This window comes from Scardinius erythrophthalmus (genome assembly GCF_964197995.2).
Source record: "Scardinius erythrophthalmus genome assembly, chromosome: 14".
NCBI classification, from domain to species: Eukaryota; Metazoa; Chordata; class Actinopteri; order Cypriniformes; family Leuciscidae; genus Scardinius; species Scardinius erythrophthalmus.
The window spans coordinates 2028744-2053597 of NC_138234.1; the positions used below are offsets into that span (position 1 = coordinate 2028744).

At 38.7% G+C, this 24854-nt stretch overlaps 1 protein-coding gene across 6 annotated transcripts in view; it reads right to left on the reverse strand.

Moving 5' to 3' along the window:
* Positions 1 to 24601, reverse strand: part of LOC308702327 (Golgi apparatus protein 1-like) — a 72546-nt gene extending 47945 nt beyond the window's left edge. For 5 of the 6 annotated variants that reach the window (XM_081385097.1, XM_081385096.1, XM_081385098.1 and 2 more), the window contains exons 1-8: positions 24256 to 24600; positions 13383 to 13412; positions 9173 to 9259; positions 8878 to 9093; positions 5335 to 5520; positions 5184 to 5255; positions 646 to 832; positions 324 to 535 (exon numbers count right to left, since the gene is read on the reverse strand). In XM_081385097.1, coding sequence (XP_081241223.1) covers positions 324 to 535; positions 646 to 832; positions 5184 to 5255; positions 5335 to 5520; positions 8878 to 9093; positions 9173 to 9259; positions 13383 to 13412; positions 24256 to 24564 — 1299 coding nt within the window. In that variant the 5' untranslated portion in view covers positions 24565 to 24600. Of the gene's footprint in view, positions 1 to 323; positions 536 to 645; positions 833 to 5183; positions 5256 to 5334; positions 5521 to 8877; positions 9094 to 9172; positions 9260 to 13382; positions 13413 to 24255 lie in introns of all 6 variants that reach the window. The other variant, XM_081385099.1, reaches the window with a different exon arrangement.
* Between the last annotated feature and the right edge of the window lie 253 nt (positions 24602 to 24854).

A 24854-nucleotide genomic window follows, 5' to 3' on the forward strand; every position in this document is an offset into this window, starting at 1 on the left:
CCCAGCCATCTCTACATCCATCCACCCATCCATCCATCTCTACATCCATCCACCCATCCATCCATCCATCTCTACATCCATCCACCAATAATTTTCTGTGGCTGAAATTCCGGTGCATCCCTAGTAAAAATATTTTGTAAACTGACATAATGGAGAAAATATCACTTGTGTCAACCTGCCAAGTGGGCAATTATCCTGAAAATGGGTTAATATCAGGCATTAACTTGCTTGCATGACATGTTGGCCTGTCGCTAATATTGAATGTTCAATATCTCGACCAGACCAACTAGCGTGCAGGAGTATGAAAGAGCACTGAAACTCACAGCTTTCTGGCAGTGTCCTTCGAGGATGCCCTGGTCTCGGGACACCCTCATGAGGCAGTGCAAGGTTCGGCCCTTGTGCTGCAGGCGGGAGCAGTGTGTGTCGATCTCCCCTCGGCAGTGCAGCACGATCTCAGGACTGAGCGAGAAATCCTCCATCAGCATCCGCCTGTGGTCCAGCATCTGCCCCTGACACACGCCATTCACGGTCTGACCTGAGACCGACAGAGAGAGAGAGACACTGAATCACAGACGGGCAGATACAGACAGAGAGAGAGACAGCTGTAGAGGGCAGAGTGTGTGTGTGTGTGTGAGAGAGACTCACCGCGGTGTATGGCCGCCTTCAGGCACAGGAGCAGGTACGAGAGCTTGGGTTCGCGCGCTCGAGGCATCGCTGTGTCCATGTTGCAGGGGTATTTACGCAGGTCCGGTTTACAGGCTTTAGCCAGTGAGTAGCTGACCTTGTAGTCCTGAGCGATCAGCTTCTGGCGAGTGGACAGAGCGTCCTTGCACTGCGCGGGACACAGATACACATCAGCAGAAGAACTTACTGGGAAAAGCTTTTCATTTCAACAGCTATATTGAAGTAAAATAAACATTAAAGGCACAGCAAATAAGTTTCACCACTAGAGGACGCTTATTCAAAACTATAACACAGACGTAGCTTGATGACGGAGCGTGGAATCATGGGAGTTGAGATAACGAATAACTGTGGTCCATCACATGAACAAAAAACTGTGGTTTTGCTAGACCAGAGATCGTCATCAAACATTGTTGGAGACATTTGGGATAATGCAAGCACACAAGTCAACAAAATAAAAACATTGTTTTAATGGTTTTTGGATAGTTTAAAGCAAATCTTACATAATGTACCTTTAAAAAAAAAAAAAAACACACCATTTCAATAGTTGCCAAGGCAACATTTCTCATTTTAATTTAACTTGAAAAATAAATAAAGCCTTTTTTAAAAAAATGATTAAAATGACAACAAAATTACTTAAACTAACCAAGATGAAAATTAACTTTATCTTGTGAACTAATATATATATTAAAATATTAAGGTGCAATATCATCTTCTACTTGGAGTGTCAAGCAGATAATTAATGCTGCTGGATAAACAATTTTATTGTACATGATGTATTAACACAATCAATATTACTTTTTAAAAAATTTTTTTTTTTTATAAATATCACGGTTATCGTCAATGCCGGTTTACTGCAACAGCCCTAGTAACTAGTGATTTTAATATTTTAAGACTGAATGTTTGAGTTAGTGTTATTTCAGTCTTATATACTATTGTAGAATTTATTAATTTATTATTTATTTATGATTTAACGCCATATCAGCAGCAATGGCTATATTCATGGCAATCAACAGTATTTCAATTTAATATTTGTCAGAAATTCTAAAATTATTCCAGGAGAAACATTTTTTTAAAAAAAATTCAATTTATATATTTTCTGAATAAAACGTTGTCTAGTATCATTTTAAAAAGGACATTCTATTAAAATATGTTTCACACATGAAATTCTTACACAAAATCACAAACCGGTTTCTCTTCCCCTTTTAAATAAATAGGAATGTCCGATTCGGCATCTCGTATAAACAACCTGGTCATGTCCATTTTCAAAATAATAATGAACTCCTTGCTTTAGTACTGGAATCACCTCATATAAATGTTATTTTCGCATTCGTTCCATTCGCCATTTATTGTAAATGTACAGATTCAATATGGGTATATTACTGTCAGACACTGGTGAAGGAATCCACTGCTGCTTCAATGTACATGTAATGAGTGATTATAATCAAGGTATTAATCAATATTTTTCTTTCTAAATATCACGAGTTGAATGACTTCTCTAAGCTTGTGAGATTTTACTTTGTTATAGAAGTCACCAGTGTGATCACTGAAATGTTCTTTTCATGCATTCTCTAATGCCTGTATTTGATATGAATGCAGTAAGAGTGCTTGACCATTTAGCCCGGCTTCAAGAAATGAAATATGGAAATATGGAAAGATGTTTTGTTTGAGAAAGGTCTTCAACATGTGTCAATGCACTCATCTGTTTTTCTAGGGTACTCTGACAACTATGGTCACAGGGGTCATTGAAGTCTATAGTTTAAGGGACCATCTCTTTGTTGAAGCCTTACTTTCCAGTTAGACTAAAGTGTATCTCTCCTTGAGAGAAAGAACGCATTATCTTGATGTTTTGAGACGAGACTCCTGTTTATAGTTAGAGCCTGGCCAAATCCAACCTTGGAAAAGCTGTGTGTGTGTGTGTTAGTCTTCTTGGTTGCAGGTTAACCCCCTGACGTCGGCGGTATCGCCGGCGATACCAGCTTGCTTTTTTTTTATCAGTGTAAAAGAAACTCATAAATACTCTGTTGACTTTGATTTTCCATAGGAGTTTCATACATCAATCGATTCTGTTAAATTTGTATTATTTTTGTATATACTCACAATAAAAACAAAGTGTTGTGCTTTTTGCCAAATAAAGAAAAATAAACGTGATGCGAGTTCTGCCTTCTATCTGTCAGTGAAGACCATTCTGAAACACGTCCGAAAATGAACAATAACTCAGCGAATACTCAGTCAAACAGGCATACAGACACACAGGCATGAAGCTTGAATTCTCTTCTTTTAAATGAAGTAATTTATATAAAAAACAAACATTCTCATCTTGTGAAATCTGTATTAAAAGAGAGCGATTCCAGTCGAGCTCATTACAGCTCATTCAAAAAGAATGTGACTCCGCCCCGGAGAGCGCGCGCTATTCAAACGCAAATGATTGAGGCAATCCGCGCAACCCTGTGAACGCCCCCCATATCAGCTCGAGAAAACACAAGTTTATTCAGATCATTACTTGTTTACACCGTCTCGCAGCGCTGTGAGGAATAATAATAATGGAAAATGTACCTCAGAAGTGCGGGTATATCGAGGAGCGAGCTGAGGAATACAGTAGGCTAGTAAGTTTTTTTCCTTCTCACGTGAATCGGGTTTCTGTTTATGAATGAATGAACGGCAGAGATGCGCGCTGTTTACCACAGCTCGCAAAAAGAGTTTAAATTTAAATCGCGTGTGTGAATGAATGATGATGTTTTAGCAAACTGTATTGCTATACTGAGATGAGTAAAAATCGACTGAAATATGTTGAAATAAAATGTAGGCTATTTGTATAAGCAACGTATTAAACTGCAAATTAACATTTATATGCCCTAATATTTCATAAAAACAACGTTACAGTCAGGCGAAATATGAAAGACAACATTTTGTTGACTAGATTTGGGTACAGTTTTTACTGTAGAATATACTGCCACATCAAATAAGCTTTTGTTTAGCAATTTCTATATATATAAAATACTATTTTTGTCAAAAATAAAGTCATCAACTAAGATGTTAGCTGTTCCAATGTTGGCTATATTCAAACTAATGAATACATAGATAAAATGTAGGCCTATAATCATTTTTTTAACAAAGAAAGAGTACACTTGAAATATTGTTGAAATTGTAATTATTGTTGTAATTGTAACCTTTTTAATAAAATAGCAAAACATATTTACAAGAGAGATGTAAGCAAAATCTTAAATGGTCAATATAAGTCTTCTTCTAAATATATCTTTTGTCCTTGCATTGTGGCTCAGTCAGTGTCACACCTGAATGCATGGCTCATTATGCAGAGTGGGTGGGACATTGTATTCTAAGGTGTAAATCACTCCTCGTTCACGCACCACTCGCATATTGGCTTTCCGAGCAAAACCTGTTTTACATCAATTTAAATCAATGTATTGTTTTATGTGAACGATAAAGCAAGACTATTTTCACATAATTTTGAAGCCAGAACTTGAAGGAACAACATCCATTAGTCAAAAGTCTTATTGACACATATTTATTATGAGTTTTGTGGTCTTATTTCAGCAACTTTCATTTTTATTTTTTTTCAATAACCACGCATAAACATTATTCTCTTAAAAATTAAAAAATATACATGCATGTTGCTCGCATATTTTGGTAGCCCTGTTTGTGCTATATAGAGTGAATTTACACCTTTGCCATTAACATGTTTATAAATAACTGAAAAAAGCACAAATGTCAGAGCATGTCAGAACACCTCCAGGGCCCAGAAAACCGCTCAGACTCCAGAGGGTTAAGGAACCACTGGCATTATTGGAGATGGACTGAGTTGTTCTGGACATGTTGGCGCCCAGCAACCCAAATCTGCAATCTGGAAGGTCACGACGTGCCTAACTTCAGGGTCCGAGTGTCAGCGGCATAATCTATGGAGATATGCTTCAGTCTATCTGTATATGTGTGGAAAATTACTGTTTATCTATTTCTTAGCCAATCAGAAACTGCAACCTGAAGCAAGGCCGTCGCCTAGACCTTGGTGAAGGGTATCACTGCTGTCTGTGTGTGTGTGTGTGTGTGTGTGTGTGTGTGTGTGTGTGTGTGTGTGTGTGTGTGTGTGTGTGTGTAACTGCTGTGATCTTTGTAACTGTAAGCGAGGCGGCCTACAAACTCCTGTGTGAGTCTTAAAGCTGAACTTCTGCTGATGAAACTGCAAACTATCTTCAGTAAAACTTTTCTTCAATTTATTATAATTCTGACTCCGGGTCTTCTTTCAAACATCTGGTCCGTGGGTCCTAAAACTGTTAACCCCTCACACTGGTATTTTACATGCTGTCAATTCCAACTGAAGTGCCTCCTTTGCTGCTTTATCTGCCTGTTCGTTAATAGACCTGATTGATTCTGGTCTGAATTTAACACAGTTGAGGGTAAAACTACAAAATCTTTGCGTAAAATGTGTTTGTAAAGAAGGAAGAGGAAGACGAGTCTCAACTGGTAAAGGAATAAAGCAAACGTACCTTGTCTGACATGCTCTCCTCATACTTGTGGTTGAACAGACATTTGTAGACCTTTCCTTCTCCGGCTGGAACCTAGAGGGAAGGAGCACAGCATTAGCGTTAGCGTTAGCATTAGCACGCAGAAGCGCTGGCGTGTGGGGTCGCGGCTCACGTGTTCACAGAAGCGCTCGCGGTCCTCGCGGCAGGAGAAGTACAGGTGTCGGTCCAGGTGGAAGTCGTCGGACGAGAGCTCGGCCACACGCAGGATGGCCTTCTTGCACTCGTCTCTGATGGAGTGAGTGCCCTGCTCCTCGACCTCGCTCACCAGACCCTTCTCCAGACACGAGATCACCTCTCCCTGAGAGAGCAATTCAACATTAACAAATCAAGATCATGCCGAGAGTCATTTAACTCGCGTCACTCCAGACCCATAAGAGTCAACTAAATATATAACAGTGTTCTAGTGGTTTTTGGATAGTTTAAAGCAAAAGTATCTTTGCTTATCTTTGAAACACACACTTTAAAGCACGGAAACAAACCTTATTGGCAGAGATGCACCGACATGACAATTTTGGCCGATACGGATAACTCTTTATATTTGAAAGCCGATAACCGATATATCGGTAGGGCTGTCGCGATAACCGCAATATTGCAGTACCGCGCTACTGACAAGCCAACCGCAGAGGACTTCAAGTTACCGCAGCAACCGCGATATTCACGTGTTTTCTTTTTTCATAAGGCTATACCCTTCTTGTTTTGAACTTCGTGCATGTATATTGAGTGTTAAATAAGTTAATAATGATAATAAGACGAGGCGATCATGGTTTTATCATGGTGATTTGTACAGAGGCTTCGTGGATTTGCACTTAAGCCTAAACAGACAGTGAATGAGAGAGATCGACTGAGCGCGTGCGATTACCTGCGTCTTTCTTTGATGTCAAGTCATATTCGTGAAAAGGTTGCCGTGTTCAAGGAAAGTTAAATATTTGTCCTGTCATCCCTTTAACGTTTAAAATAAAGGGTATTTACCATGAATGGCATCAGCGACAGCGCTGGTCAGCATCCACAGCGCGAGGAACTCGCGGTCGCGGGAAACAAAACTCAGTGAGTCACGCATTGAATCAATGCCATTTGTCTCTATTAAGTGAAGCTTCAGCGTTACCCATGCGACGCATTGCTGGTCAGCTGAGCCTTGAAAAGTGGAGCTCAAAGTTAAAAATAATTTACCTGGTTTCATTACTATCTTTTAATGAATCAGTCAGCGTTTTTGAACGTGTTGTTGAATGAATGGTTTAATGACTCACTCAAAGACAGTCTGTTGCCGTAACAACTGCGCTCTGACTGAGTGACAGGCTTTCAATGCGGAGAGACGCTGTTTAGTTTCGGTTTATTGGTTACTGAAAATGTACTCGTTTTTGTGCATGCTGACCACATCGTGACACTTATTTATATAGCAACAAATAAATATAAATACATCAAAATAAATTAATAAATGCGGTAAAACCGCATATCGCGCTATTAAGCCACTCAAAATTACCGCAAGGGAAAATCCTTCACCGCGACAGCCCTATATATCGGCTGGAAAATTGAAATCCAATCTCATTTTTGAGAGCCTGATTACAAAAACAAAAGTCTCACCATTAAAATCCATGTCCCAAACACACAATTATGATGTTCACGTTATAATTTTATGTAGTCGATATGAGACTTGCGCTGTACATGTTGCACTGAACCGTATCATTTAAGCGTCTCAGCTGAAGGAAATAATGCATTATTTATCATCTTTAAAGCTCCAATACGTAACAATTTTGTAATAAAATTTCCGAAAATAATTTGCTCAGTGTGATATATTTCCTCCAGTTGTGTACTTACAATATCTCAAAAGTCTCCAAAGATTTTTTATTTCAGAGAAATTCCGATTTTAAAGAACTGTCCGTCCCGGAAAAGAAATGTCGCCTCTCAGTGACGCAATGTCCGCACTATCCTTTTTTTCCGGTGTGGACCATGTGATATTCCACCACACCGGAATATCACATGGTCAAATGCGGAAGTGGTGGTTATAGCGTTATAGCCATAGACTGTATGGTTATAGCTGTTATGGATCACGATTACTCTTTGGCGAGTATTGAAGTGCCAACAAAACGAAAGCGTCCATATTCGGATACTGTGTGACAAACGGAGGAATAAAACCCGGATAAATATCGGCCAGGCGTTTTCGAGATGGAGAGAGCTGCGCGACAATCTTGGACTTGACAGAGACTCTGCTCTCGCGAGTGTATTGATAGACAGGCAAGCAAATCAATTATTTTTTTATTGTGCAAGTAACGTAATAGTTACAGTAAAGATGATTTTAATATATATGAATTAATGACAAATAGCTGTAAGTTGTAACGGGATAACATAGCATAACATTTCACATTCCTTGCAGTTCATTAATTATGATGACATAAAATAATACGATCAGATAAAAAAACGAATAAATTACCTCATCCGTGATCATGATTCATTAATTACATTTAGATACATCGCTAGATGGTGAAAACGCATTAAAAACGACATCTCCCATCGTCACCTCCTTCATAGCGTCATCAAGCTTCGCCTTTGTTATTGTTGGAAACTGCGCCCTCTTGTGGTGAATTTTTTTACATATTGGAGCTTTAATATATCGGCCGGATTCTCTTTGCGGACCGATAACGATAACATTAAAGATGAACATATATCGGCCGATACCGATATGGTGACTGATCTATCGTGCATTCCTTCTTATTGGTTGTCACGCATCAAGCAAGAACGTTTGAGTTTGCATTTACATGTGAATATGAATATATTTGTGTTTATATGTGAATAAAAGCCTAAAGTAAATCTATTCATCATATAAAGCAATTGTGTCTTCAGAAAACTTAAATCTCTCAATTCATACAGATTATGTTTATGACGTCTTTATCAACTGGAGGGACAAATCTCTCCGGTTTCATTAAAAATATCTCCAGTATGTTTCGAAAATAAATGAAAGTCTTATTGGTTTGGGATGAAAAAGTTGTGTAAATTAAGACAATTTTCCTTTTTGGGTGAACTAAATGAGCTGGTCAAATGAGACAAATAACCAGTGACTGAACCAAACTGCTGGATATTGGTAAACCGATACTCGTCACATTATGACTGATAACCAATACATTACTGATTTTCACATTTTAAAAACTAAAACCCATCGTTTAAAAAGCTACAAGAGAATTTAGGCATCACAACTTTATAAAGGACCGTATGACCATATGATGGGTATTCATTTTGAGATTCACTAGATCATATTTAACAGTGTAATTAAATATATCAAACTGTGAGTGTTAATAGTTGCAAAGGCAGCATTTCTAATTAATTTAATTCAACTTGCTGACTAAAACTAAAACAACAAAAAACCTATACACACACATTTAAAAAAAAAAAAAAACTTTTTTCTGCTGTTAATTTTTTATGAAACATTTTCAAAAGCAAGATCAAAGAACAGTCGTAAATCTAGATTGTAAAAATATAAATGATAAAAAGAATGTTTGTGATCTTACAGTAAGTGTTTGTTCAGTTCTGTATTTGACACTAATGTTACAAAAACTGGCAGAGATACTAAAAAATATCAAACAGGAAGTACTGGCTTTAAAAAAAGTGTTACATCGTTCCTGTTAAAAGGTTCAGGCCCAGTTACCCAGAGTGCAGTGCGCTTTACCTTCTCCCCCGTGGTGATGCTCCCACAGCCCAGTTTGTTGATGTCCTCTCTGCACTTGTCCATGAAGCCGTAGATCAGCCGGTGATTGCTGAACACTATACTGGTCATCTTGGTGATGTACTGGTAACACTGGTACTCGGAGATGTCGGTGCGGTGGTCCACTAAACACGACACCAGGTAACCCTTCCCACGCTCCTCAGTGGCACACTCCTTAATCTGGGGGCAGGGGAGGGGGGGTTAAGAAGGGTTTATTGTGGAACGGTTCGTGCAGAAGTGTGTGTGCGTGATCACTCACCTCACTGATGGCGGTGTTGCACACCTCGGCGACCACAGACTCGAACTTCGGGTCGGTCGTCAGGTTCAGCTTGTAGTTCCACAGCAGCTGAAGAAACACGAGGGGTTACTCACTACACATCTCAATCTCACACCACTGAATGACCTTTACCCTGAGCAAGAACTGCACTGAAGTTATGAGGTTTTTTAACATTAAAGGGATACTTCACCTCTGGTAAGATGAATGTGTATTTAAAATGAGTCATTTATGTAGAAGAAATGTGAAATTATTTTTGAATTTGGAGCTTTCTAGACTGAGAAAAGCCAGAAAATGTATTTTTGGCTCATGTGGATGAAAGACAACAACTCCCAGAATGCACTTGCTTCGCTGCCCTACGAGGACACTCCCAAGCCACGCCTACCGGTAAGAGAGCGCTGTTAAACAACAAGGCTAGGCTACTAGTGAGTCTCCGTGACGAGTCTGCCCAGGATTTCGAGATCGCCCAAAATGTCCGGGATTCGGCTTTTGCGTTCTACAGTCGCCATTCATCATGTTTACTGTGGCGAGCAGGACGAGGCTGAGGGCCGCGGGAGAACGTCATCATGTTTACTGTGGCGAGCAGGACGAGGCTGAGGGCCGCGGGAGAACGGCATCATGTTTACTGTGACGAGCAGGACGAGGCTGAGGGCCGCGGGAGAACGGCATCATGTTTACTGTGACGAGCAGGACGAGGCTGAGGGCCGCGGGAGAACGGGTCGAGCAGGACGAGGACATTTTGGACTATCTCGACAGCCGGACATGTCCGCGAAAAAGAGGCTTTCTCAGAGCAACTACTCCGCTTTCTCCACAGAACAAGAGGCTGCTGTGAGTGAGATCCCACCAGGGGGCAGTGTTTCGGAAAACATTGAAGCTTCCCCGGGCGCCGCCATTGATTAGCAGACCATCACCTGCTGTTAGCATACCATTGACTCCCATTCATTTTGGCGTCACTTTGACAGCGAATAACTTTACACCTGAGGTGTTTAAAGACTCCATTTGTCCATTCAGAGCCGGCCCGAGGCATAAGCGATCTAAGCGGCTGGCCCCCAATCGAGTTTTTTTTTTTTTTTACATATTAATTAACTTAAACAAATGACATGAATGAATTAATGACTAATTCAAGACAAGAAAATTCTGATTTCATGATCAATATACCTGCCTACAACTGCTGCTGTGTCTGCCAGTGTTTGAGTCATGCGCATAACCTCGCGTACATAGACAATTCGTGCGCAAAGTCATGGTAATGTTAAGCCATGTCACAAAAAATTGATTTGATCAATGATTGATGATTGACATTTAAATCAATGATTTATCCTTTACATTTAATAATATTCAGAACAGAACAAGAATAAAAAAATAACTATAAACAAGCCAAAGCGAAATAATTTAAAGCAAAAGTGAAAGTAAGCGGCGTTGGGCTCAAGCATCTCTCTCAATAGAATCAAAATGTTTCAACATTCGTGATGTATTTGGATGGTAAACTATTCTTTATTATAGGCTTTGTACTTCACCCACGTTCCAATATCGACGAAAAAAAATCATCCTCTTCACACACGCAGAAAAGTGCTAGGAAACATCACAGTGCAATTGAGTTACAATTACAGAGCAGTGTAATTTTTATATGTTAGGTTGACTATTTTAATATTATATTTTATTACGGCTATAATGAACAGGCTGCGATGTCAAGATTACAATGCTGGAATATGTTGTGTGTGTGTGTGTGTGTGTGTGTGAGGCGCGGGCGCGATCGAACAGTGGAAACATAAAAACATACTCCGTCATGCAGGGTGCGAACTCCGGGGGAGCTAGGGGGAGCTCGGCTCCCCTTAATAAGACATGTTCTCCCCTGAAAATGTGATTTGTGAAATTTTGGGGGGTCTCAAAAAATATTGACAATGTGTTATTTTGACGTGCAATTTCAGTTTTGTGTTATGTGATCATCGTGGATTATTATGTGTAAAATAGCAAAAATATCATTCATTCATGCAGGACGGCGATTTAAACCTACCGGTAATTCACTTCAATAAAGATAACTATGCATGCTATTGGCTATTCTTGTCATGAGCATCAAGGTGTGGTGGCGCTGCGGTGCAAATTCCACTCATGTTAACTTACAGATTCGTCGGAAAAAATATACACGAGGCCATTGATCTGCGCGCGAAGTCCTTGAAATCTGTGTTAAGGTAAGGCATGTTATTCCCAAAATGTGTTGTGGCTGGGTTGTTATAGGTCTGCGTGACTCTCGATGTCTTAGGCCTAATTGAACGGAGGAATTATGGTATTCTTCTGTAGCCCGGCGAATAATTAACCGTTGTTCATGTGAACTCAAAGACATCCTATTTATAGACTATTTGTTGGTGGATGTTTGCTGTTTGACCTATCATTTTGGGTCGATAAAGTATAATAGGGTAAATCCTGTATAGTGATTTATCCTATATAGTGCTTGCATAAAGCAAGTAGTGTATACACTTGTGACTTGTAGCTGTTATATATCTGTCGTTCATGAACGATCCATTCATAATTGCGTCTGTCACGTGACAGATGAACGAAAGACTCTGAAGGTAAAGTAATTATTTATGTTCCTTGTAAATTATTTTTGACTGCATTATAATGATTTCTTAAATCAGAATATAATCAAGATTGCGTAGGTGGATGTGTTCGGGGAATTTGCCAGTTAAAAGTAAACATTTGCCCCTTAGATGAACGAAATGGCTCGAAAAAAGATTCTTTCATTTTAATGAACGAGATCGAACAAGAGTCAGTAAAATGATTCAAACTTCCAATCCTCGTATGGCACGCGCATAACCAATACCCCCCCGCCCCCGCCCCCCCCCCCATTGAAAAAAAAAACATCAACAAAAGTGGGCTCCCCCAAAAGACACGGTATAGTTCGGACACTGCCGTCATGTTCATACAAGACATCATTCAAACTGCAAAGTGTTGCAAAACGTTGGAGGATATTTTGCAAATAATTTATTTAATGTGTTTATTTAATGTGTTTTGTGACAGTTTGTTTTCAGAAGTTTCAAAGAGTTAGTAAAAGAGTAAAGAAAAAGTTAAAACTTTTTATTTAAATAGGCCTATCTATTTTTTATTAAGTATTTATTTTGTATTAATACATAACCTCATTGTATTAATTTATAATGTAACATTATAGTGTGACATTTGTGTCAATAATCGTCAAACAGATACCTCCGCGTGGTGGGAGAGGGCCCCCAAATCAAATTCTGCTTAGGGCTCCCAAAAGGCTCGGGCCGGCACTGGTCCATTATTTATTTCTAAAGAAACACGAAAATGTATAAAAGGCTCCATTACCTTGTAGCTTATGTTATGGCCCCGTAGAAGCAGTTTTTGTAAAAATAGGCTAACGATTGCGTCATAACCTGCGACTCTCTGTCGCACAGTAGAGAGATTACCGTATGGACAGGAGGAGAAGCTCGCGGGGGGGGACGTGGAGGCAAAATTACAAAATAATTAATCAGAATACTTAGCAAAAGTTGCTCCTGCTCCTAGCTCATGGACAGGGAATGATTCAGATTTCTCTCGGCACAGCTACTAGAAGACAGACGGATTGCTCACGTCACATCTACGTCAAGCTCTGTTTGAGTCTGCGCAGTCGCTCAGCCATCAGGAAGTGAGTGCTTCTAATTTGCTTCACTTTTCTCCGTTGAATCCAATGGGGTCACTGTGTCCAGTTTATATACTGTCTATGGATCCCACCCTCTACGGGCGGGTTGAACACATGCGGGACAGCTCCTCCTACTGGCTGGAGTCTTTAGCCTCTGGCCAGAAAATCCTCAGATGACACAAAATGACGATTTTTGCGTCATCGGAGGATTTTTTTCCAGACAAAAAATACATCTCGTCTCAGGGGGATGTGAGGGAGGAAAGCACGGTAATTCGAAAATACTACATTCTTTCTACTAATACAAAGCTTAATGCTAAATCCTGAAGTATCCCTTTAATAATATAATTAAAAGTAATACAAAAAATATTTAAAATAGTATACAAAAAAAAAAGATTTAATACTGTGAAAGAAAGACGTATAGCAGTTCTGTTTAAAACACAACCTAAATAAAACCAAATAAGTGCATGTCTATGATTGAGTGTGTGTTAAACTCCAGCTCGTGTGGTTGGTTAACTTTAACCTCAGCATGCCGGAAGAACAGCAGAAGTGTGTGTGAAGACTTACATGTTTGCAGTCTGAGGCGATCTCTGTGTCCTGAGGAGAGATGGAGAACAGAGGGGATTACACACAGACAACAGTAATGTGCAGAACTACATGATTTCAGATCAACAAGCCCTGAGTAATTAATCTGCTTTCTGGATCACCTGACCTCGACTCTTTAGGGCCTTTAAACATTTTTCTTGCGTTCGCAAACAGGTCGAAGGAACTCAACTATATAACCGGATGCAGCGTCTCGAAGTGTGTTTTTAAACAGCTTTTAGTGTGACAAACACCTGTAGATGCTGCAAAGCGGTTCAATAAAGTAACTACTAAGCTAAAGCTACACTTAAAAATATCAAACAACAGCTGTTGGACGACTAGTCTAATGTTACGGCCCATCCTAAGGACAGTAGTGCCTGTTGCTAGTGTGTGTGTGTCTGTGTGTTGACTTTAAGGCTTTGGGAGTGTGTGTGTGACCCCGGGGAGAGGAGAGGTGTGTGTATTAAGAGTAGATGCAAACACTAGGGGTGGGCGGATCGATCCTGAAGTATCGATATACTATCGATACTGACGTGGTATCGAAAAGGATCGATCCTCACATAAAAATATCGATCCAAATGTGTGTTTTTTTACCAGTCATTTTTTTATTAATTTAGCACGCAATTCAGTGCGTAAAATAAGCTTCTAAGTGGAAAAATAAGCGAATGTTAGTGGATAATTGTGTAGGATAGAACTTTTTCTCCTAGTCATCTGGATACAAGACTAAACCAATCAATCACAGAGAGCGTTGGATGCTGGTGCTTCGCTGAGCTCACAGGCCCAGTGCGTTTGGGAAACGAAGCCTTGCTTAGATGACAGAGAAACAATCGGGAGTTATTTCGCTATAAACAAACCAAAAGTGTACATAACGGTTCAAAATGTTGACGTCAGTAAGATTTTTTTGAATGAAATTAATATTTTTATTCAACAAGGATCGATGCATTAAATTGATCAAAAGTGACAGTCAAGGGTTTTATACTGTTCAAAAGTTTGGGGTCTGTAAGATTTTTAATTCTCTTCTGCATTAATTAGATCAAAAATACAGTAAAAACTGTAATATTACAATTTAAAATAGGCTATCTGTTTTCTATGTCATAGTAAAGTGTAACTTATTCATGTGATCAAAGCTGAATTTTCAGCATCATTACTCCAGTCATGATGATAATTCATTTTAATATGCTGATTTGCTGCTCAGGAAACATTTCTTATTATTATCAATGTTGAAAACAGTTTAATATTTTTGTGGAAACCATGATACATTTATACAGAAATATTTGATGAACAAAGTTGAAAGAACAGCATTTATATGAAGTAGATTTTTTTTTTAACAGTGTAGAGCAGTGTGTCATGATTTATGAGGTGAATGCATCATTAAAATGCTAAATCTGAATATGTTTTCATGACTACTAAATATTTTATGATATACACTGCACAGTGTCATTCACACAAACATTAAACACCATCATGGTAACACATGAAATTTAAAAAATGCAATAAACATTAATTTAACAACATTAAATGTAACATAAACCCCTAATGTACATAACTGATTAGAAAAAACGAAGAAAACTATGAATAAACAAACATAGTTATTTCAACAAAAATACATCAAATGTGAAGTGTCACAGGGAATTGTGGGAATGTCAATTTATGGTTTTTCACTGTAAATTATACAATGGGTTGTCACTTTCACTTTCAAAAACTGTAAATTTAACGGTATGTTACAGTAAAATGTACCGTTAGATCTATCACAGTTATTTACCGTATATAGTACGTAAACTTTCTGTTAACCAATTAACAGTTTTTCACTGTAGCATTTTTACAGTCTTTTACCGTTAAAATTACGATCATTTTTTACAGTGTAGTACAGGAAAGTGCATACAAGTTCAAGTGCATGCTTTTAAAATGAAAAAGTATTGGTATTTTGGTATTGGTAAACGAAATTTGCAGTATCGCCGACCACTAGCAAACACAGATCTGGCCTCGCTCTTCCTGGTGCACCTCCGGTGTGGACTCATATTAACATGTAGAGCATATAAACACTGCCTTTATCTGACACAAGTTAAATATTAGATAACAAACATCCATTATAACAGCGTAATCACATGTTAGGCTCTTTAGATCAGGAAGATTACACAATGTGGTGAAATAAAATCAACATATGTCCATAACTACATGTCATAAACACAAGTACTAATTAAACTTATTAGTCTTTCAGTTTTTGCTGGAGGATAACTCCACACTGCAACCGGTGGACGTTCATTATAAGGCCGTATAGTGGCACTATTTCACTAAAATGTCAATACTAAAAGTAAATGCAATAAATACTGCAAGTCTCAAACAAAAGCACACTGTTAAAGACCAACATACCAACACATGACCAGCAAACACTGGCTATTTCAATCTCAACTAAACATACAGCTTTTATTTGTGTCTCGTTCACTTTATGATGCCATTCACAGCCAGCTTTACAGCAACGCTTGGCATGAACAAGAACAGTATTTCACAACACGACAGCTGATGGAGCGTTAACTTTGACTAATGAGTGAGGGATTAAGATGACACTGCAAAATGCTGAAGAAAGAAAGAGGAACCTGAGAGAACAGCAAGTTTAAAGGGAAAGTTCATCATCTGTATAAAGCGAGGGGGTAAACTGTGTCATCAACGGCAGCTTCAAGGCATTTTAATCACATTTTATTCCTCCGCTAATAAAACCGTCTCTGTGTGATGTAAAACGTCAGCATAACAGTGGAGTCTCCCGAACCATGGGGACCTGATCCTGATTCGCGGAGAATAAGCCCAGACAGAGACGGACATCAGGCTTTAACTCTTCATTGAAAACCTATGTACGGCATACTGTCCATGTCCAGAAAGGCAATATTTAGACATCATCAAAGTAGTCCATGTGACATCAGTGGCTCAATCTTAAGTTTATCAAGTGACGAGAATACTTTTTGTGCGCAAAAAGTCAACAAAAAAAGCGACTTTATTCCACTATTCATTTCCTTCTCTCTGGGCCTCGAGTGAGTTCATGTAGTGTTTTAGCGCAGCGCGTCTGTGTTGTTGTCTGTCTGTAGTCACATGGACTACTTTGATGATGTCTAAATATTGCCTTTCTGGACATGGACAGTATACCGTACCAGGGTGTCTACAGATATAAACAAGTTAAATTTAAGACTTTTTAAGACCTTTTTAATGCCACTTTGAATGAAATTTAAGACCAAAACCTGTGATGGAAATACACATTATATTGCATACGTATATGTAATATTTAACCTAAGTAATTGAAATAATTTAATATTAACTACTTGTTTATTGAACTAAAATCAATGTAACATTTGCAATCGTGAGAATATTCAGCAAAATAGCTCCCGTCATGTTATGTTACTTAACTAGATCACGTTATAAATACCTCAGTATGTTTCTTCTGTGAGTTTTTTTATGTGTGCCGTTATGCTCATTTGTTTTGATTTCTTACGATAAAATCTATCACAGAGACAAGCAGCGCGACCCTCAACAGCGTTACCAGAAAAAGCCTACATTATCATTATCAATAGCTGTTTATGTAATAACAGGGTTTTTCCTGGCTCAAAATGAGGCGGAGTGGTAAAATCCTAATAATGTATTTTAATAATAAGCTAATTAAATTAATTAAATTAAATTAATTAATTGTAGATCATCATATAGCCTAATGTATTTCCCATATTATTTTTGTGGGTGGAGCTTGGTACCTCTAGGGGGGTCCTGGGGCATGCCCCCCCCGGAAGAAAATTTAGTACATTTTAAGTGCACTTTGAGTCACCCGAATCCACTGTTGAAAATAAATAATCCACCCACAAACCACACTTAGATATCTGCATCTGATCACCACATTACAATTATTCAAATTCTTAGTGTTAAGCATGATAATATGGTAACATATCACACTTCAACTTAAACTTAAATTGTCAATGTTTCATTACATCACTGTTTGAAAACACTCAGAATAATTTTTTGTACCTTTATAAAGGGCACTTTTCCCCGAATGTTATTAAATGTTTGCTCCATCTTTCATTTCAAATTCTTAAATTTGATCAATATATTAAATTAAAATAATAAGACACTAGGCTGTTACCAATCTGTTACCAATCAAATTAAATAATTTACATTGAAAAATTATAACTGTATTAAATTAGATTCTTTTAAATATTTTTGAATATACAAATAAGGAATGTTGAAAAGAATGATACTTTGAAACTAAACCGCCAGTAGGAGGCGGCAGGCGACCGTCTTAATGAGCGAGTCATTGAGTCATTCATTCAAACGATTCGTTCAAACGGCTGATTTATTCAGAATAAGGCAGTTTATGAATGGGTAATTGAATCTTTGACTCAACCGATTCGTTCAAAACGCTGAATCATTCATTAATGAAACACGGCTAAGTGTTGCTGTGAGATGCGCGATGGTTCTGCTGTGATCTTTGTTTGGAACTATTTTCGCTGCTGAAACAGAACAAAAACAGTCATTGCGTCTCAAATGTAAGTGACTTAATTTTAACTATTTGTTTGCTGAACTGTTATGAAATCAGTCTCGGTTTCAATCTTGATGGCATTCAGGAAAACAGCTCTCTGGTCGTGTGTAGCCTAGGCTATATATTGTTTCTTAACTATAATATGTTATAAATAACAGCGCGAGCCTCAACAGAGCAACTTTGTTACCGTCAGTACATTAGGTAGGCCTATATTATTTTCAACTATAGGCTATCAATCGCCACTTACATTAAATTAAATAAAACAGAATCATCCTCACATTTTCGGTGATTCCCTAGTTATTTTTTATTTTTATATTAAAAATTGTATTAATCAGGGCATTTGTCCGGTTGAGCAAGTAGCAGGCCTACAATTATCTCTCTTTCCCTTCAAAAAAAGAAGAAAAAACAATACACGTGTCCCTGACAAGCGTTACTCGACCCCTGATGTTTAATAAAATCTGAATCATTCTCGCGATTAGATGCTTCACTGGTTATTTGACGGACATTAAGTCCGTCAGACTGGAGAAATTTTAGCGGTAATGTGACCAGAAATATTTAAGACCTATCGAATCTGAATTTAAGACATTTTAATACTTTTTAAGGCCTTTTATTAGGAAAACTTTATTTAAGACTTTTTAAGACTTTTTAAGGACCCGCGGCCACCCTGCGTACATAGGTTTTCAATGGAGTGACAGAAAGCTCTCGGACTAAAACTAAAATATCTTAAACTGTGTCCCGAAGATGAACGGAGGTCTTACGGGCTTGGAACGACATGAGGGTGAGTCATTAATGACATAATTTTCATTTTTGGGTGAATTAACCCTTTAAGTACAAGTCAAATTACAGGTATAAATATCTACTCAAGTAAAAGTAAAAAGTAGCTCATTTAAAAATTTTCTCAGAGTAAAAGTTACAGAGTTACTTTTTTAACCGCGGGGGCGGGGCGGGATGGGGGACTCTCCCAGGTTGTAGATTTTCACAGTATGGTAACCATCTCAGAAATGATCACGGTTTACAGTATTAATCAATTATTAAAGGGACACCTATTATGCAAAATTCACTTTTACATGGTGTTTGAACATAAATGTGTGTTGGCAGTGTGTGAGCAAAACCACCCTAGAATGATAAAAATCCACCCAGTGGTTTTTTTACAATCTCAATAAATCATAAGCACTGTCTCAGAACGAGCTGTTCTAAGATTGCTCTCACTGTGACGTAGAATTGCGCAAGCCCCACCGACGTGGTTTGATTGACAGTAGCCGCGTTTCCATTACAGATTTGCGCAAATGTTTTGCGCTATTATCTGAATATCGATAAAAAACTATTGCGAAATGACGGCGTTTCCATTAACCGATGTTATGCGACTAAAACTTCCTTTTTTTCTCTCGCGATAAGTCATTCCAAAAATCATGGCAACGGACGTTGGTTTATATAATATCACAGCCACCGCATTAGACATTATTATTATTATTAATGGAAGGAGACGTGGCGTGTTATTATCCAAGCATTAATGGCAGGGAAAGACCCTTATAATGCGAACGACACATAGCCTAGTTTCTGGGTGTTTCACCCTCATTTCTGCTCTGAGGTTTTGATTGTGGCATTTCTTTGAGATTTAGAATCCAGTATTCCTATAGGCAAATTATTATTATTTTTTTTTAATGAATTTAATAAAGAACTCTGTCTCGTATTCTGTCCAAACGATCCATGTAGGCTACTTTTGTGTCCATTCGTTTTTCCTTTTTTAACCCGTAATTGCAAAACGAAAAATGAACGGTTGTTGTCTTTTTAAAACGCAAAGTTGAATACCAAAATTTTAATTTGAACTGGCTACACCGCTGCTGCGCAAAAAAAGTAAATATCGACGAATTTCCAGATTTTTGTTTATGACTTTTTGCCCCTTTATTAAACATTTAAAATATTCACAAATTAATATGGAAAACATGTCGATTTTACTGGTTTTCTAAGGCCAAATTAGAACCTTGAATTGATGTTTTCCCGCAGTGCTGAATGAGAAGAGCCATTAATATTATTAATAAACTATTGTTTTGGCTAAAATCACATCTCCATCTCCGCTGTTAAGCAGATGCGCTTTTAGAGAGAAATTCACCTTTCATACGGATTGCATAATCAGAAGGTATTAGCTTTCGATTCGAATTTGTTCGTTTTAAAGTGGACATTTCAAGCTTTAGCGCTATATTTTGTTCAGTTCTCGCGCTCCAGTTTACGGAGATCATGAAAGTGCGTCTGATTGTTTTCTTTTATTTTACAAAAGCACAACGTTTTATTGTTATTTTGAGTTTACACAAATAAAAGTAGTTTAGAATAATGTATTATTATTTTCTGTATGACCAGATATGAAAGAGTAGCCTAAGTTGTTTCCACTGTTGATAGGAAAATGCAAGTGTTCGCGCCCGCGCCTCCGTGTCATGCAGTGCGTGCTCCACACTCAGCTTTGTTCCTTTTTTTGCATAAAAGCGTCTTCTAAATATAGCCTATTAAATGTTATAATAAAATAATGTAAAATTATTATTATTTGCGTAGCTATACATGGACCTCAAACACACCGCGTCTTCTAAGTCAGGTGACTGTAAATGCGCAAAAACTGTTTCCACTGCAGTTTTGCGAAATATTCCTTTTTCGAATTGCCTGAAAAACCACCTCATGCGAGCGTAAAAACTTTTTTGCGAAAAATGGGAGTTTTTGCGAAATTGACGTGTTTCCATTGTGCGTATTTTCAATTCGCAATTTGCGCAATTTGAAGGGTAATGGAAACGCGGCTACTGTGGTTACCCCGCCCTCGGTGATCTGTACACCATCGCCATTGTTTCAACGACAGCCGGTAATGTCTAAGAAATGTAGGTGTTCTGTTGTGGGATGTAAAAATGGATATAGTAGTCTTCACTGACATCAGAGCCACTGAAAACGCAGCGGATGGATTTTATTTATGAAGAAAAGGTGCCACTTAAACTTCCTAAATACGTTTATGTTCGCGCAAATGATTTTCTGACTGTTTAGTGAACGAGGGTTAAAGTTAATCCTCAAGTGTGGATCGTTGCCTACTGTTCGCGATCCAACGTCACCTCCAGAAGAAGTAAGTGTATTTTATGATTTTTGAGCAAATAGTCATTTCAATCGATGTCAGCCAGTTCAACAACAAATGCGTCTAAAGCTATTGTCGTCGTCATAGGATGTCTCAACAAACAACATCAGACAGTTTTATGTCACGTATTATTTTTTGCAGCAATGTAAATAAATTAATACAGCTCTATCTCCATAGAAAGTATATAGACGTCTATCTCCCTGCAGCATGTTTTCTGGTTCTGTAGCCATCTTCTCACATTTGCCACATAAGCACCTGTACAAGTAATGTCAACATGACGCAACAGCACCCCTGGCATAAATATAATTTAGTTTCTACTTAGCAAACGTTATCACAGTATTTGTGTGTGGTTTCAAAAAATTGCGCGAAAGTTATCATAATGTGTGTGTGTGTGTGTGTGTTGCACATCCATAATTACAAAGGAGATGCGATTAAAACTCTATATTAAGTACTTAAATGTATCAAATAACCATTCCGAGACGTCTTAGTCCATTCTCATTCGTGTTTCTTCTGCCGGAGTCTCTCTCTTCATCATCTGGGTCCAGCAGGGCGGGGATATGCAGCTCATTTACATTTAAGGTGGTACACACCAAAACAGCTCTTTTTAAAACAGGCCCCAAAAATGACATTTTCAAATGGTTATAATAAATTAACTGTGGGGTATTTTGTGCTGAAACTTCACAAATACATTCTGGGGACACCCAAGATCAATATTACATCTTGTAAAAAGGGGCATAATAGGTGCCCTTTAAATAAATTTCCGGAGCACGATTTTCTGCTTGCATTATTATTTATTTTAGTTTTTTTTTTTACTCAGTAACGGATATGATTTAAAATGTAGCGAAGTACAATACTTCAATCAAAACGTACTTAAGCAAAAGTAAAATTACAGATTTTAAAAACTACTTAAAGTAGAAGTACACACTCAATTACGTAACGCGAGTAAATGTAATTCGTTACTTTACACCTATGAAGATTTGTTTGTCAGAGGTGCATTTAGCTGTTCTTTAGTGCTGTTGATATCAGTCAACATTTTTAATCATCAGCAAATCAGTCATACAATAAGACGGAAAAAAAAGAAGAAGAAAAGCCCAATTTCAAAAGGATATATTGGTGCTTGCTCCACACTTTAGTTGAGGTGGGAAGAATAACACAAATTTTACATTGCAATAGGCTATGGTTTCTTGCAATACATTTTCAATACCCTGGCACTAATGCAGATTGCAGCTTGCTTTACTGCATACCATAGTATTTCGGTTCTTGAACAGCTAAGAGTCAGTTTAATCAACTCTAGTACTCGTGCGAGAGCGATTAAAAAACATACAGAACTGTCTGTTCTCTAATCGCTCTCGCGGTACTTCGATATCATACACCGACCGGTCTGTGCAGCGCTGCTTTAAACAGTGAGCAACTTGAAGGGGCGTAACTTGAAGTCTTGCAGGATGCAGACAGACTCTATTGGTTTTTCTCAGGCCCAAAAAGTGGGCTTACGCCAAGGCCATGGGTTCGATTCCCAGGGAAAGCAAGAACTTTGTAAAAATGTGTACCTTGAAATGCAATGTAAGTCGCTTTGGATAAAAGCGTCTGCCAAATGTAAATGTAAAAAGTGACGATTAAAACATGCTGTAAAAAAATATCTGTGGGGTATTTTGAGCCTAAACTTCACATACACACTCTGCGGACATCAGAGACTTATTTTACATCTTGAACACCCCCAAAACCTGCACGTATGTGAGGCCTTTTCTTGCCCAAAAAAAACATCTGGTTACTAAATATATGACTATATGTTCTGCAGGTCCAGATGTGTGTTGTTGTAACGCACTACAGGTTAGTTGCACGTGGTCGCCATGTTGGATTTCCGATCTGCGAGTGTGGGGGTAGACACTTCCGGTTTCGCATTACGCCCCGGAGCCGGAGAAAGCCGAAAATGATCTCTTATAGTTGTTAATAGAATCAATTATATCACTTAAAGTCCCCGTGAACCGGAAGTTGCAAACGACTTTTCTCCAGTGTTGTGACGTATTTCCCAGTGAAAAGGAATATTGAACAGAGGGCAGGGTTTTACTCTAGCGCTCCTCCTCTCCATCTCTGCTCATAGCAGGCTAACGGTTTGAGGGGAGTGGTTAAGCGTTGCCCAAACCAATTCCTCAAACCTACGTCATCAGAGAAGGTCCTCCAATGCAGAGGGGAGGGGTATTTTCAGATTTTGATTAAAGATTACCATGGTAAAAATTTTTTTTTTTTATATTTTCTTGCACGAATTAATTGTTCACCACAAGACTAGTAATATGCGCTAACAAAGTAAATAGGGTCAATTTTGATTTCATGGGGACTTTAAAATACTACTAAGATCCATATTACTATCACACGAGCCAATGGCAATTAAATGCACGGATGTCAGATTAATGAATGAAATACAACTGTTCACGAACAGAAGTTGTGTTTGACTCATGCTGCATACGCAATGACAATTATGCCTACTGTAAATATAGAGTTACAACTACGATTAGAGTTGTTTGCATAAAATGCACCGTGAACATTCACACGTTTGCCCTGAGATAGGCTACAATTTATCGCCATAAATACTATTTTCTCAATTCTGCGCATATATTTTCACTTACTTACATCAATTGTTATCATCTTATATTTACATTTTTAACTGTAGGTATAACAATTTAATATAGCTTAGTTTGTGTATATTTTACACGTAGTAAAATACTGTATGCATATAAACACCAGACAGATAATGATTTATGAAACAGATGGTCATACTCATCTCACTTGCACAAAATAAATGCAGTAATAGAAAGCATAGAAACGCACAGGTGAAATACACTGAAACTTATATACATTTAAAAATTTGGTCGGGTTGAAGTCATAGTCATCCCTCCGGATCTTCTGCATCCACTCAGCCCGTACCGCAGCGACAACGGAGCTGACTTCTCTGTTGTAACGTGACGAAACGGTATATAACGGCACACAACGATGAAGTGCTGAGGCGGTCACCCTCTGAAAGACAAGTCGCCTCTCTTGAATCCTAAAAACACTCATTGAGAAAAATTATCTCTCTGGTAATGGAACTCGGTCGCTGTTGTCTCTCGCTGTCAGATCACCGGAAGTACTGGCCCACACACTCATGTTAGAACGTCAACGGTCGGGTCGCCATATTGTGCACGTAGCGACTGATGATGATGCGTTATATGCGGCTTAAATCGCAGACGCTGCATATAAAAACACGTTCTTACGTCTTTGCGGTCCTGCAGGCACTCGAGCACGGCCAGGTTGTTGCTCCAGGAGTATTTGGGGCAGAGCCTGCTCACGTCCTCCCGACAGGCCTCCTCCTTCGCGAGCCTCCAGCCTGAGACTCCACTCCCGCAGTTCGCCGGCGGCCCATCCGCGGCCCTCGCCTCGCCCGCGGGGTTCCGGGCTCTGACGCTGATATCTGCCGCATTATCGGTGTCTAAGGCCACTGGTTTGGCTTCCCAAGAAGTGCAGATCGAGCCGGAGATGAAGAGCACCAGCAGGAGCCACAGAACACGTCCACACGCCGCCATCTTCCTCAGCCGAGTTACCAATCCTACTACTCCGAGGCCGAGGAGCGCGCTCATGAATATAAATCAGCACGCGCTGACGTCGCGTCGTCAGCTTGTTAATATTCATGAGCTAAATCCGCCGCTGTAGTGTGATTCGTCAGTTCTCTGTGGAAGCACTGAATTACGGAACATGATATCAAGCTTTATTGTTCTGTTCTGTGTAATTGCACTAGTAAAAAGGCAAGTAGAGGTTATAGCATTGTAAGCAGATATGATGTTGTATAAAAGTAGCAATTTTTTTATTGTCCACT